Source organism: Corylus avellana, chromosome ca10 (genome assembly GCF_901000735.1).
Source record: "Corylus avellana chromosome ca10, CavTom2PMs-1.0".
NCBI classification, from domain to species: Eukaryota; Viridiplantae; Streptophyta; class Magnoliopsida; order Fagales; family Betulaceae; genus Corylus; species Corylus avellana.
The window spans coordinates 20,161,984-20,174,306 of NC_081550.1; the positions used below are offsets into that span (position 1 = coordinate 20,161,984).

The 12,323-nt window shown below is 36.0% G+C and overlaps 1 protein-coding gene across 1 annotated transcript; it reads right to left on the bottom strand.

The window, feature by feature from the left end:
* Positions 1-649: 649 nt before the first annotated feature.
* LOC132163543 (uncharacterized) lies at positions 650-4,054 on the bottom strand. The gene is made up of 3 exons (XM_059573863.1): positions 3,949-4,054; positions 1,921-3,627; positions 650-1,377 (listed from the first exon to the last, which is right to left on the bottom strand). Exons 2-3 carry the CDS (start codon positions 3,417-3,419, stop codon positions 1,125-1,127), a joined length of 1,752 nt encoding a protein of 583 aa, XP_059429846.1. The 5' UTR covers positions 3,420-3,627; positions 3,949-4,054; the 3' UTR covers positions 650-1,124.
* Between the last annotated feature and the right edge of the window lie 8,269 nt (positions 4,055-12,323).

A 12,323-nucleotide genomic window follows, 5' to 3' on the forward strand; every position in this document is an offset into this window, starting at 1 on the left:
ACATAAATATAGAAGTATTTTTGAGTATTTTATGTTTTAGACTGTTTGTTAACGTCTTTGTTTTGATAAACAAAAACAAAAGAGTGAATAAAAAAAAGCTAACAAACAAAGCGATAGCTATTAATCCCTATTAGGAAATGGTTACAATAAAACAAAGTACAAAAGAGGTGAGGGCCCCAACAACAAGCTCTAAATAGAAAATACAGTACGCCTCCGCGTGAGTAGACCATAAGTGAGTCAATTTGTTAGAACAGCAGCTGCAACAAGTTGGTTTCTAGTTTACATACTAGGAATCGATGCTTTTCTCAGATTCCATTGAAGCCAAACAAGGCCTTGCTTTGTTTTTTTTTTTATTTTTCTTCTTCTTCTTGAAGAAGGATTGGGTGTGTTAAGATTGGGATATAACCCTCTTGATTAGATTGCAATAAAGGAATCAAATTATTGTAAGCAACAAGATTTCGTACTGCTTTTTCAAGCACTTGTACGACGTGACTAAAAAAGAAAGAGATATCTTTTCAAGCTTCCTTTTTTTTATCTCTCGTCGTGCACCACGCAAAGCTCTACTTTTACAGGCTGACGCCTCTCCAGTCTCCATAGTCACGAGTGCATATTGATTTGTATCCCACCACACAAGAGAGAGAGAGAGAGAGAAGCATAACATAAGCTTCTTTTGCTAAATTAAATTAGTCGTTTTCTTTGTTTCTAATTTAAAAATAGCATATATGAACAAGAGGCTAACTACAGTTTGCCATGTGATTTGTGTCACCAAAAAGTTTGAAAAACTGTGCAAAAGCAAAACCATCCCCACTGGTCCAAGCTTTACCACCATAGATCTCCATGGCAGAAGACACGCCAAACCCAACACACTCCCATTGTTTCCATTCGCGGTGCAGCATGTGCCCGACCCCTCTTCACTCACATGCTTCCTCCTTCCAAACTCCACCGCCCAATTAATTTAAAAACAACAAAAACAAAACTTCAAACAAAAATCTCTTTCATTTTTTGTTTTCTTTTTTTTTTTTGTGTGCATATTTTGTCATCCGAGTAAAGAGAGTGGAAGTATGGTATGGTGGGAACTACCCATTTTATTTCTTTTTTTTTTTTTTGGGGGGGGGGTTAATTTTTTAAGCTTCTTCAGTGGTCTCTTCTGGGGAGTCGAGAGGGAAACAAGTGTCTTCACCGCCGGTGTTCCAAAGGAAATGGGCATAATTAGCAGCGTAGTATGAGTTGCTTGGGTCAACAGAGATGGCCTCAAGAAACGTCTCCTCCGCGGCCCACAAGTCCTTTCTCACTCTCCACAAGAAGGTAGCATACTTGCTGTGTGCCTCCGCGTCATGTGGCTCCACCCGTATCGCCCTCTTGAAGTAATCCTCCGCTCTGTTCACCATTAAACCAAAAAACACAGTCAACAGCTGGACTTTTTCATGTAACTTATAACATGGGATAATAATTAGGTCCGGGGTGCATCAAATTTCTGTGTTATTCGGTCTGAATCGAGGTTTTGTAACCCAAACATGTACTTATAAAAAAATATCACATTGAAGTCAACGAGTTTTAGAGTCAAAATTGAAGATATTTTTTTCTTGTGAAGCACGTGGGTATCACGCAAAGTAACAAAATATGATAGTTTGCCAAGAAAGGGAACCTAAACCACACATTCCCTTATCATCAAAACCCAAAATTAAGAAAACCGACAAAAACGGATTGAAGATGGAAGAGTGGGAGAAAGAAACAAAGAACAACATGAACTCCTTACGCTATTCATCCCGAAAAAAGAAAAAAAGACATGAACTCTTTTACGTTGTACAGTAACTTACTATAACATGCATCGTAGAATTGGGCTAAAATTTAGGCGAGAAATTAGAATTAATTACTGAAATATCAATGGGAAAAGAAAAACGGAAGACTTAATTGTAGTACCTGTCGTAATCGTGGGCGACTAGGTAGAGGAATTGAGCGAAGTTGGCGAGAAGAAGAGGGTTGTTGGGCTCTTGGGCCAGGCCCGTTCGGTAAAGCAGCTCTGTTCTGAAGAACTCAGCGTAGTCGGAGTCCGCTTCGATCTTAGCCGTCACGGGCGAAACGAACCGTTTCATTGTTTCTTCATCCAGAGCGTCGTCTCTTAGTGCGGCTTGCATCCCCGAAGCCTCTTCGACTATGGAGTTCCAAAGAGTCGCCTCTTCTTCCTGCGTCTCCGCCTCTGCCTCTCTTGTTGTTCCGTAAGAGGAAGAAGACAATTGCGAAGAAGACCCCTCGGGGGGAACCGTCCGGTACTGGTAATCCGACCCGTCGAACCGTCCGTCACCGTCGGTCCCACTACCCACCGGCCTTACCGTCCCTCCACCGCCATTGTTTCCGCCGATTGACGCTGTCTTCCCCGACGACGAAAAACTCTTAATTGCGGAAGAATCAAACCGTTGAAGCGTCTCATCCTTATCAGTTTCTACAACCGAAGCGATCTCTGTCGTAGTTGAATAAGACTCAATTGACGGTGAGGCTGCGAGTGCCAGGTTGTTGTGGCCCATCGAGTGGACGGTGAAATTCGCGAGGAGGATCATCACATACACCATTAGAGTCGGCGTGTGAGAGAAGACCTGTTGGAAAAGCCACACGAACGAAGCGTGCATCTCCTTCTGGACACGTGCGAGAATCCCCTGTAGGTCTTCGTAGAAGAGGAACTCTCTCATATGCAACGTGTAGCTCTGAAGCTCTCTAATGATGAACACCATCGACGAGAAAGCTTTCTTTACAGAGCAATAAGCCGATTCACCGACCTCCCTGAACCCCTCCTGCCATTGCATCTTCCGCTTGATGATTCGGAGCGAAAGCGGAAGATCCACACTGTTCGCCTTGCGTTCGATGCTCGACGGGATGATTTCGTCTCTTCCGGCCCAATCCGGAGGCTCATGCCGGATCTCCGGCCACGGAGGCTCGAGGTCCAAAGGTGGTTGCGGTGCTCTATGCGTCTGATTCTGTAAAAAGTCGACGCTACTGTTGAAACTGTCAAAACTATCCATGGAATCTGGAAGCATGTGTGATTCCGAATCATCCATGGCAGTACAATTATCGTCGTCGCTATCGTCCGACAATTGGAATCGGAGTGCCATTTCCTGAATCTTCTTCGAGAATTCTTCGTCAGAAAAAGAGTCTAAGCTGGCACTGCAAACTCGTTTCAGAGTCTCAGTTCTCGGTTTCGGGTACTCGTAAGATCGGGACCGGTAAAGCTTCGTCGGTGTGACTCCGAACAGAGCCGATCGGTCCAGTCTCTGCACGTACCGGCACACGAGAACTCCTCCATCGCGGCTACGACGTCGTCTTGAAGGAGACGAGGCTGCTGAGGCTAGGGTTTGAGATGTGGAGGGAGAGCGAAGAAGTATCGGCTGCGACCAATGCAAACAGGTCGTAGCTACCTTCACTCCCATATCTCTCGAAGGGACGGTGAAATGGGAAACAGCGCAAAGCCGAAAGGGTTTAGAAATCAGAAACCAAAGGAATTGGAAAGTCCGGGAAAATGCTTTCGCAAAAAGAGGAAATTTTTTTCTCTTCCTCCAATCGGAAATCTCGCTGCCTTTTTTCCAATCGGATCCGAGAAAAGTCTTCTCCTATCTTCCTTCAAATTCACTCTTTCACCTGAAAATCATAAAAACCAACCAAATACGTCAACAATTCTATCCCAAAATCCCACTCAAACACACCAATTTTCAATCAAATCCCAGATTTTTCCCATAGAACTCAAAAGAAAAGAAACCCAAATTTTGTTTCGCAAAAATCATTTTCATTTCTGCCATGTCTTATAGAAAGCTCATTTCCAATTTCCATAGCCACTCATTATTTTCCATGAAAATCGGATCGGGAAAACGCGCACCGAGACCAACTCACACTTTCGCGAAAATCGATGTCAGTGAGATTCCAAACTGGGAAAATTTCTAAAAAAACTCGTCACAAACTTACTTTGATTTGTTCAGGTACTTCTATAAACTTTTCCGGCGAAGACTTCCGATGGGAACTCAAAGCGAAGTTCTAACCCTTCACTTTTGTCCTAAAGAGAGCCCTCTCGAATCCTTTATATACAAAGGCCTCTCACGCGCTCGTAAAAATCTCAGGGACTGTACAGCCTGTTAAAAGTAAAATAATAAAATAATAATAATAATAATAATCGCACCCTAGGTATACCTGACCGTACGGTAAAAAACGGGGAGTTTAGGTAACCGGTCAGATTTGTGTGGGTCCCGGGTCAGATGCCAATTTGCAAGCGTTTGGGAAACTACTCGAGGACTATTCAGTCCCACGCGGCTGTTTTCACGGACTACTCGGATCCGATCTGACCGTCCTTCATGTGCCACGTTTGGAACCCGACCGACTTTGAAAATCGTGACACCGCCGACTAGGCTGCTGCCATTGCGACACGTGTCCATATAGTACTGTTGCGGTGTTCGTATTCGTGGTTATTTTTGAGTGTAAACTCAACGTGTGTTTTCCTGAAAGCTCTTCGATTAAGATATTTTCACCGTCTTATGATGATGATGGGGGGATTTTGTTGGAAAAGGATCTCTCCATTTCAAAATCCCTCCATTTCCTCTATTTAGTGCATTTTGAAGGGTAGTGTTGTCCAAAAGTTTTAATAAGGGTAGTGCATTAAATGCAATACCCTTCAAAATGCACTAAATGAAGGAAATGGAGGGATTTTGAAATGGAGAGGATCCTATTCCTTATTGTTGATGATCAAATTGGAAAGTAGAGAACTCTGCTTTGCAAAATGACGAAAATACCATTCCGCACTTTATACTGGTAGTGTTTATACACTAAAAGCTTTTTTATAACCTAATAACACCTGTTAACATGTGACTGAAATTAAGTCAACAATTTGAACTTAAGTTAACCACTTTGAGAAAATTAGCAAAAAAATCCAACAATAATATATATGATAACGGCTATATTTGTTAAAAATTTTATTTTTTATTTTTAAAACAAAATCTAATTAAAAACACGAATTACTAGTCAAAACATAAATAATTTTTATATTTATGTCACTTAACACTATTTAAAAAAAAAAAAAAAATCCTCTCAAAACACATTGAAAAACAGATTATTAACACTCTCCAATCATATACACGTGTTAATAAATTGTAAAAGAAATTAACAGGTATATTATTTTTTCATAAACAATAGTTGAACTTGATCGAAAGTACAAATATTGAGTGAGGCCACATGGTGCCTTTGCCACATGTTTTTAATTTCTAATAGTTGAACTTGATCAAACTTTATAGGGGTGGAACCACATGGTGGCTTGGCCACATGTTTTTCCCTATTTTTTTTTTTAAATTAGAATTTTATTTTCTTCATTTTTATTTTTTAGTTTTGGCCTTTCAAACTCCAAATGTTAGTTCCGTCCCATATATATATATATAAAAGAAAAAGTTTCAAGAATGTCATGAAGGTCCCTTCATTTCGCCTATGATACGGATGATATTAAAGAAGCCACTAAATAAATATCAATATTATAATTTACATTTCCATCATACAATCATTTCATAATGTTGATTGGGAAGTTCCGACTAATCTTTGATTTTTTTTTTTTAAGAAAAAACAAAACTAGTCTAAGAGTTAGTTGGTCATGTCAACATTAAGAGCATTTCCAGTAGACTGTCTAAACTTAGGGAGTCTGTTCCCTAAGTCTAGAGAATATGTTCAAAAAATTACAAAAAAAATCCTACAGCATACTCTCTAAATGAACCCTAAACATTAGGATTACTACAGTAAAACCCAATGTTTTGGTTTTACTATTGCAATTCTTATGATTATTAAAATATAAAAAAATGATTCTCTCTCTTCTCTCTTCTCTCCTCTCTCCTATCACAATTCTCTCTCATCTCTCCTCTCATATATACAATATAATTAAAAAAAAAAACAAATATTTTAATGATATAGAGAATGATTAAGGGAAACTATTGATGTATATTTTGACACAGGAAAACAAAAAATAGTTTGAATCCTTAAATGTAGGCAAAATGACGAGAAAACTGCTGAGAATGCTCTAAAGTTGTGGGATACAAACATAATTTTTATATTACTCACTTAACAATAATTAGGTACTCCGATAATTTAAAATTTAATATTGATTATTGGCAATAAATATTGAAATTCATAGTTATATAATGAGCACTGTCTTATCAACCTAATGACATGTGAGTAAAATAGAAGTGTGGCATATAGCATTACTTATCGAAATATACAAAAGTAAGTAATATTATACACCATATTTTTATCTCGAAAGTATCTTACAAATTATTGTAGCATAAAAAGGTAATTTTTTACAATAGTAGGGATATTTTCGTCATTTGGTTCACATAAAGACATGTGATGTATTAAATTGTTCGAAAAAGTTGAGCCAACTGTTAATTGAATGTAAAGATGGGGTAGAAATGGAGGTCCGGTGCGACCATCTCCGTAGGTTATATAACTTATAATATCTTCATTAATTAAACAATAATAATGTCTTCATATCTTACGCTTTTGTACCTTCTTTTAGATCTAGGTTGTTGTTTTCTGTTTTTTACGATTTCTTTTTCTTTTTCTTTTTCTTTTTGGGTCCCGAATGTGGACAAAAAAAAATACAGAAAAAAAAATAAATATCTAGTTGTGAGCTCTTGGCGGGTGAGGAACCGACGGTCCAAAATGATAGGTGAGCAGGGCAGGAGGTGAATGCCAAAGGCAACTTGCGCGATGGTGCCATCAGGAGAAGGAGGGTGACCGGTGATGGTGACAGCCACGAAAGGATTAGCGGCTGGCATTCCACGGTGGAGATCTTTTTATTGGCTGTGAGTAATTTGATAGCCTCTTGTAACTTCATTACCAAATTTCCTATCAGATTCTAGTGCCAACTTGCATCACAATTACTATATAATAAGTGGGACTAGATTACTACTTTATATAGAAAATAATCATCCAAAATATAATATAATCAGGCTGTTGGAGCCGCCATCACCCCCTCACAATCAAATGCATTCAAACAAGCTCTTCAAATCGTATCTGCTTGAAGATCATACACCCTCATCAATTACAAACATGCTATTAATTCCAACAACAAAGAAAATTAAACATCGTTAATGACAAGCCTCTCACTGTAAAAGGGACACGTCTCTCCAAATATACGTATGTTATTATTTCAGGATTCGGCTTATATGCTGCTATTAAAATAACATGAACAAAATTTTCATTCAAACTAGGTTGAAATTTTTTTCAACTTAATCTATAAAAGTGACATGCATGTGTCTCTTAAACATGTAAGATGTACATGTTTTTTTAATAACAGAGACAAAACTGAAATAAATTTTATTAAAAACTCATGTTCATCTCACATGTTATTAAAATAATAAAAAATAATCATCAAAAATATAATCTAATCAAGCTGTTGCAGCCACCATCACCCCCTCACAATCAAATCCATTCAAACAAGCTCTTCAAATCGTATCTACTTGAAGATCATACACCCTCATCAATTACCAACATGCTATTAATGCCACCAACAAAGAAAATTAGACATCGTTAACGACAAGCCTCTCGCGTTAAAAGGATCACGTCTCTCCAAATATACGTATGTTATTATTTTAGGATTTGGCTTACATACTGTTATTAAAATAACATGGACAAAGTTTTCATTTAAACTGGGTTGAAAGAATTTTTTTTAACTTAATCTATAAAAGTGACATGCATGTGTCTTTTGAACATGTGAAATGTACATTTTTTTTTAATTGCAAGGACAAAGCTGAAATAAATTTTATTAAAAACTCATGTTCATCTCACATGTTATTAAAAAAATGAAAAATAATCATCAAAAATATAATCTAATCAGACTGTTGCAGCCACCATCACCCCCTCACAATCAAATCCATTCAAACAAGCTCTTCAAATCGTATCTACTTAAAAATCATACACCCTAATCAATTACTAGCATGCTATTAATGCCACCAACAAAGAAAATTAGACATCGTTAATGACCAGCCTCTCGTGTTAAAAGGATCACGTCTCTCCAAATATACGTATGTTATTATTTTACTGTCCATACGATTGTCTTTCAAAAATATTTTAATGATTTCATTATTGAAGGCTTTTAACTGGCTGCTTTTTGGCTGGCGCCATTCTAATAGTTTTATTCGTAATCTTGTATGTGGCCGGTCACCGGAGTGACCTAGCCTTTTGACATTCACCTAACTCTAGACTACGCTGCCTCGGGGGGACCAATAAAAAAGTACTGCAACCATGCACCATCGTCAAAATCAAATAAATATATTAAATATAATAATTTTGGTAACGAAGTGAAAACTTTTTAAATAAGAATCTAGCTCAATTCCATTTGCATTCGAACGCTCTACGACTAGGATTGTGATTTGATGTTTATGTGACTGTTGTGAAACACCTCTGTCGATCATGCTGCGATTGGAGCTCTCAAATCTCAGTTGTTGAAGTGTCTTGAAGATCATGTTCGAACACCTATCGACTATAATTTGCTCAAGCTTTTTGGTTAGCTTTAAATTGTAACGACCTAGAAAAAAACACTATAACTCCAAAATGACAAATAAATTTCGAGTTTATCTATAATTACTTATAAACTCAGTTTTTTCTAGTAAGTAAGCAATATAAAACTTAATACCCATGAACATCTCTTATAAACAATTCACTTTTTATGTAGGATACTCATCTTTTCAATATGAGGCCAGAGCGTTATATAAAATACTTGCCTCTTTGAACACAAATTGAAGCCTCGATTTAATAAACAAATATAGACTTAGGCCAAACTAATTTTGATACTGAATTTGTACAACCTAACAAAATTATAGACCTACTTGCATTTGGTAAGGAAAATATTCCAGGTATGGTGTTCATTACCTGCATGAGAAATGGTCGATCTTCTGCATATAGTGTCGGCAAGATTTGAACAATTCATTTAAAATAAATAGTAACAAAAAAAAAGTATTGTACCGATCCAAATTTCCTATTATTACCCGTTCAAAGATGAGGCAGAGAATAATAATAGAGAACTGTGAAAGAGGTTCCCTTATCCGACTATCGGAGCCCCCGCCCGGCCCAAAAACCTTACAGATGAACGTACTCTCTACTCAAACATACATGAGAGCCCCTCTTACGTACTATTACTGTCGGTAAAGAAAAGAACCAGGCACCGTATTAGATGGCGTGATTGCTTAATTAATAATCTTTTTTTTGTCTGTTTTGATGTCAAGTCTTCTACGAGCAACGAAGACAACAGGATTTGGCTGTTCACAAATGAAAGTAAAAAACTGTTGCTTTGCATGATTGTTTTTACACCACAGTTTGGGCAAGTACATCTGGGAATTTGATTAATGGAGTTTCATTCTTCATTAATCTATATTACTCTATCTTAAGATTATTACTTTGTTGAATATATCGAGCTATGTTATTATTACTTTCAAGTGGTTTAATTTATTCACTTAATTCTTGCATTATGTACATGGGTTTGATCCAAATACGAACAAAATGTCATGATTTTCTATAAAGTATCTCTCCATCCACGAATAAATTCATACAGAAATCATATCAACTTCCACTTAATGTCTTTCATTGGACACAGTAAAGAAAACGTGCCAAAATATTAATTAAATTTATGGTTTCTTTTTCCAATCATAAACCAATAGATTTTTTCTTTGGGATGAATTATAACCTCTGTCCCATCCTATAGTTTGGACCTTTTTTTTTTTTTTTTTTTTTTCTTTAAACTTGTCTGTAATTTGGAATAGTAACATAACGATGCTTATCATTTTGATTAATGATTCTTTTATATGATACGCATGTATTGAATTACAATTTTTATTATAATTTTCTTATAAACTCATGTGACAATCCACGTGTTATAAAAATGAGTGTCGAGTGTCAATCCACATTTATTAATGATTAACATAGTAAATGTTACGTGAACTATAAATATTACATGAGAAAGTCTAAATAGCATATTTCGTGTCATTATCATTTATTGTTGATTTTTTTTTAAAAAAAAAAAAAAATTAAGATTCATCTAAAAATGAATTGACAATAATACATTAACATAATAAAATAATGAGAAATGCTATGGGTCAATAAGTTCTTCATATTTGGCCCATACTTTCCTTAGAAATGCTAAATGTACTAACTATTTTACTAACAGATGAGTACTTTTCCTAACAGGATTTTTTTTTTTTTTTTTGATAAGTTTCCTAACAGGATTTTGAGCTTATTCATTGGTATTCGTAACATTTTTCTTTATTAATTATTTTGATCATCTCCAATGAATAAGCTCAATACCCCTAGTATTTTTTTTATTTTCTTATAAATTTAATAAATAAATCATTAGATTTGTAAGGTCTATTATTGACTTATGTGGCATAAGTTTATAAATCAATAATTAATTTGTAAAGTGAGATTAGCCAAATATATAAAAAAATATTGAGCCTTAGCATTTTTTATTTATTTTTAATTTATCACAAAAAAAAGTAATTTGTCGCTATCTTCTATTTCAATCATTAATCTATTCGGCTCCGTCTTGCAGAGTCGGGGTGGGCCGAGCGATCGAAAAGAATTTGGTTCGTTCGTTAGCAATCAGCAATGTGCAACTATGAGACGAGCAATCGAGGCCGTGTGAACAGGGATTGTGGGCGCCCACCGACAGGCTGGCATCCCGGAGGAATCATGGCTGTAAATTAATCTCCAAGCATCACATTTCTACACCCAAGAATCTGCTTGGTTCCCATAAAGAACTTCCACTATTAACTAGCCATGCGTCAAAGAGATGACAAGCTTTTTTTTATTATTATTATTCTTATTTGGGTGAAGCTAAACACAACACACGCCGGCAATTTTTTTTTATTTTTTAAAAAAGATATTAAAAAATAAAAAATAAATAAAAATAGTCTGCCGTGCTTAGAATCACGGCCCTTCTTATTTTTTTTTCAAAGGTAGGAAAAAGGAAAGGGAAAGGGATGATAATTGATAAGATTAATTGACTTATGGTCACCCACTTTAATTTCCTCCCAAAGATTTGATACGATCATTCAAATTCATTTTTTTCTTAACTTTATCCATAAAACTTGACAAGTTAGCTTGAAATTCATGAGGAATTTCTTTGTCTAGCGTCATGTATGTACAACGTTTGGCGGCAAATCACCTACCAAACAAAAAAAAAAAAAAAAAAGAGGTTATAAAATACTGTCGGTTTGAAGAATTGAAAGTCTCTATACAAATGGTTCTCAACTGTAAACGTGAGAGAACGACAAAAAGAAGAATGTGGAACTTACTAATTTTTTTTTTTTTTTTTAATGTGGAGCTAGCTTACTTGATTTTGGAGGTGTATGCCTGAAGCTTTTTGGAGCAGTCGTCCCTCGATATCATGGAAGAACCATACACAAAGAATTGGAAGATGAATAACTTTTACATCAATCTCTCCTGCACCTATTTAAACCTTTAATATTAGTGAAGATAAAATTTAATCTAAAGTTTCATACACATTACTGAATATCTTCATCAATTGAGTTAAATGGTACTAGTTTTTACTTTTTCTCGTTTGTTGATGCGGATTTTTGCATGATCAAACCGATCTATAGACACTTACAAAATAAGGAAGTGCCAGAGTTGCACTGGCCAGAAGCCTCCAATGATTAAGAGTCTGTTTGGGATTGTGTTTGAGAAATAGAACTTTTAAGTCAAAAAGAGCTTTTGGGCAAAAACTTCATTTTTAAACTTTTGCCAAAAATGTTTTTTGGTCATTTTTAAGCTTTTTTGACCATTAAAAGTGCTTTTTATTTTTTTACCAAACGCATACTTTTTTCTTCAAACAGATTTTTTGAGTGTTAAAAGCACTTTTAAGCTCTTCAAACGCAATCCCAAACAGGCCCTAAGTCATATATGTGACCGGTCCCTTGATAACGTCTCTTAATTTTTTGTCGCCTAATAGACACATTGTTGTATAGTGACGGTCTAATGTATTATAGTTTTAATGTTTTTACCTAGGGCTCTTTAATTGAGCATGACCTTTGTTATTTATTTTCGTATCATACTCCAATTTGGCACGTGCATAATAATCAATCACAAATTTCTTCTCCAAAAAATATGAAAATGAGAAAGAGTATAACCAGAAAAGTGCAACCACGTACGGCTGCTGTAGTAGAGGATAAACACAGCTAGCTCTATCACCACATTTTCTCCTCTGCGAGCGAGTCTTACCAAGAAAAAAACATAATTGGCTACTTTATTCGAAGACCTTCTAGTAATTAGTATTAATTACTTAATAGGTAATTAGTATTGATTCCCACCGTCACATT

Bases quoted from the DNA above. Each gene is read 5' to 3' on its own strand.
- LOC132163543 (XM_059573863.1), bottom strand. From the start codon at position 3,419: ATGGGAGTGAAGGTAGCTACGACCTGTTTGCATTGGTCGCAGCCGATA. The intron at 1,378-1,920 runs GTACTACAATTA...AATGGTGAACAG, and splicing joins GTCGCCCACGATTACGACAG to AGCGGAGGATTACTTCAAGA.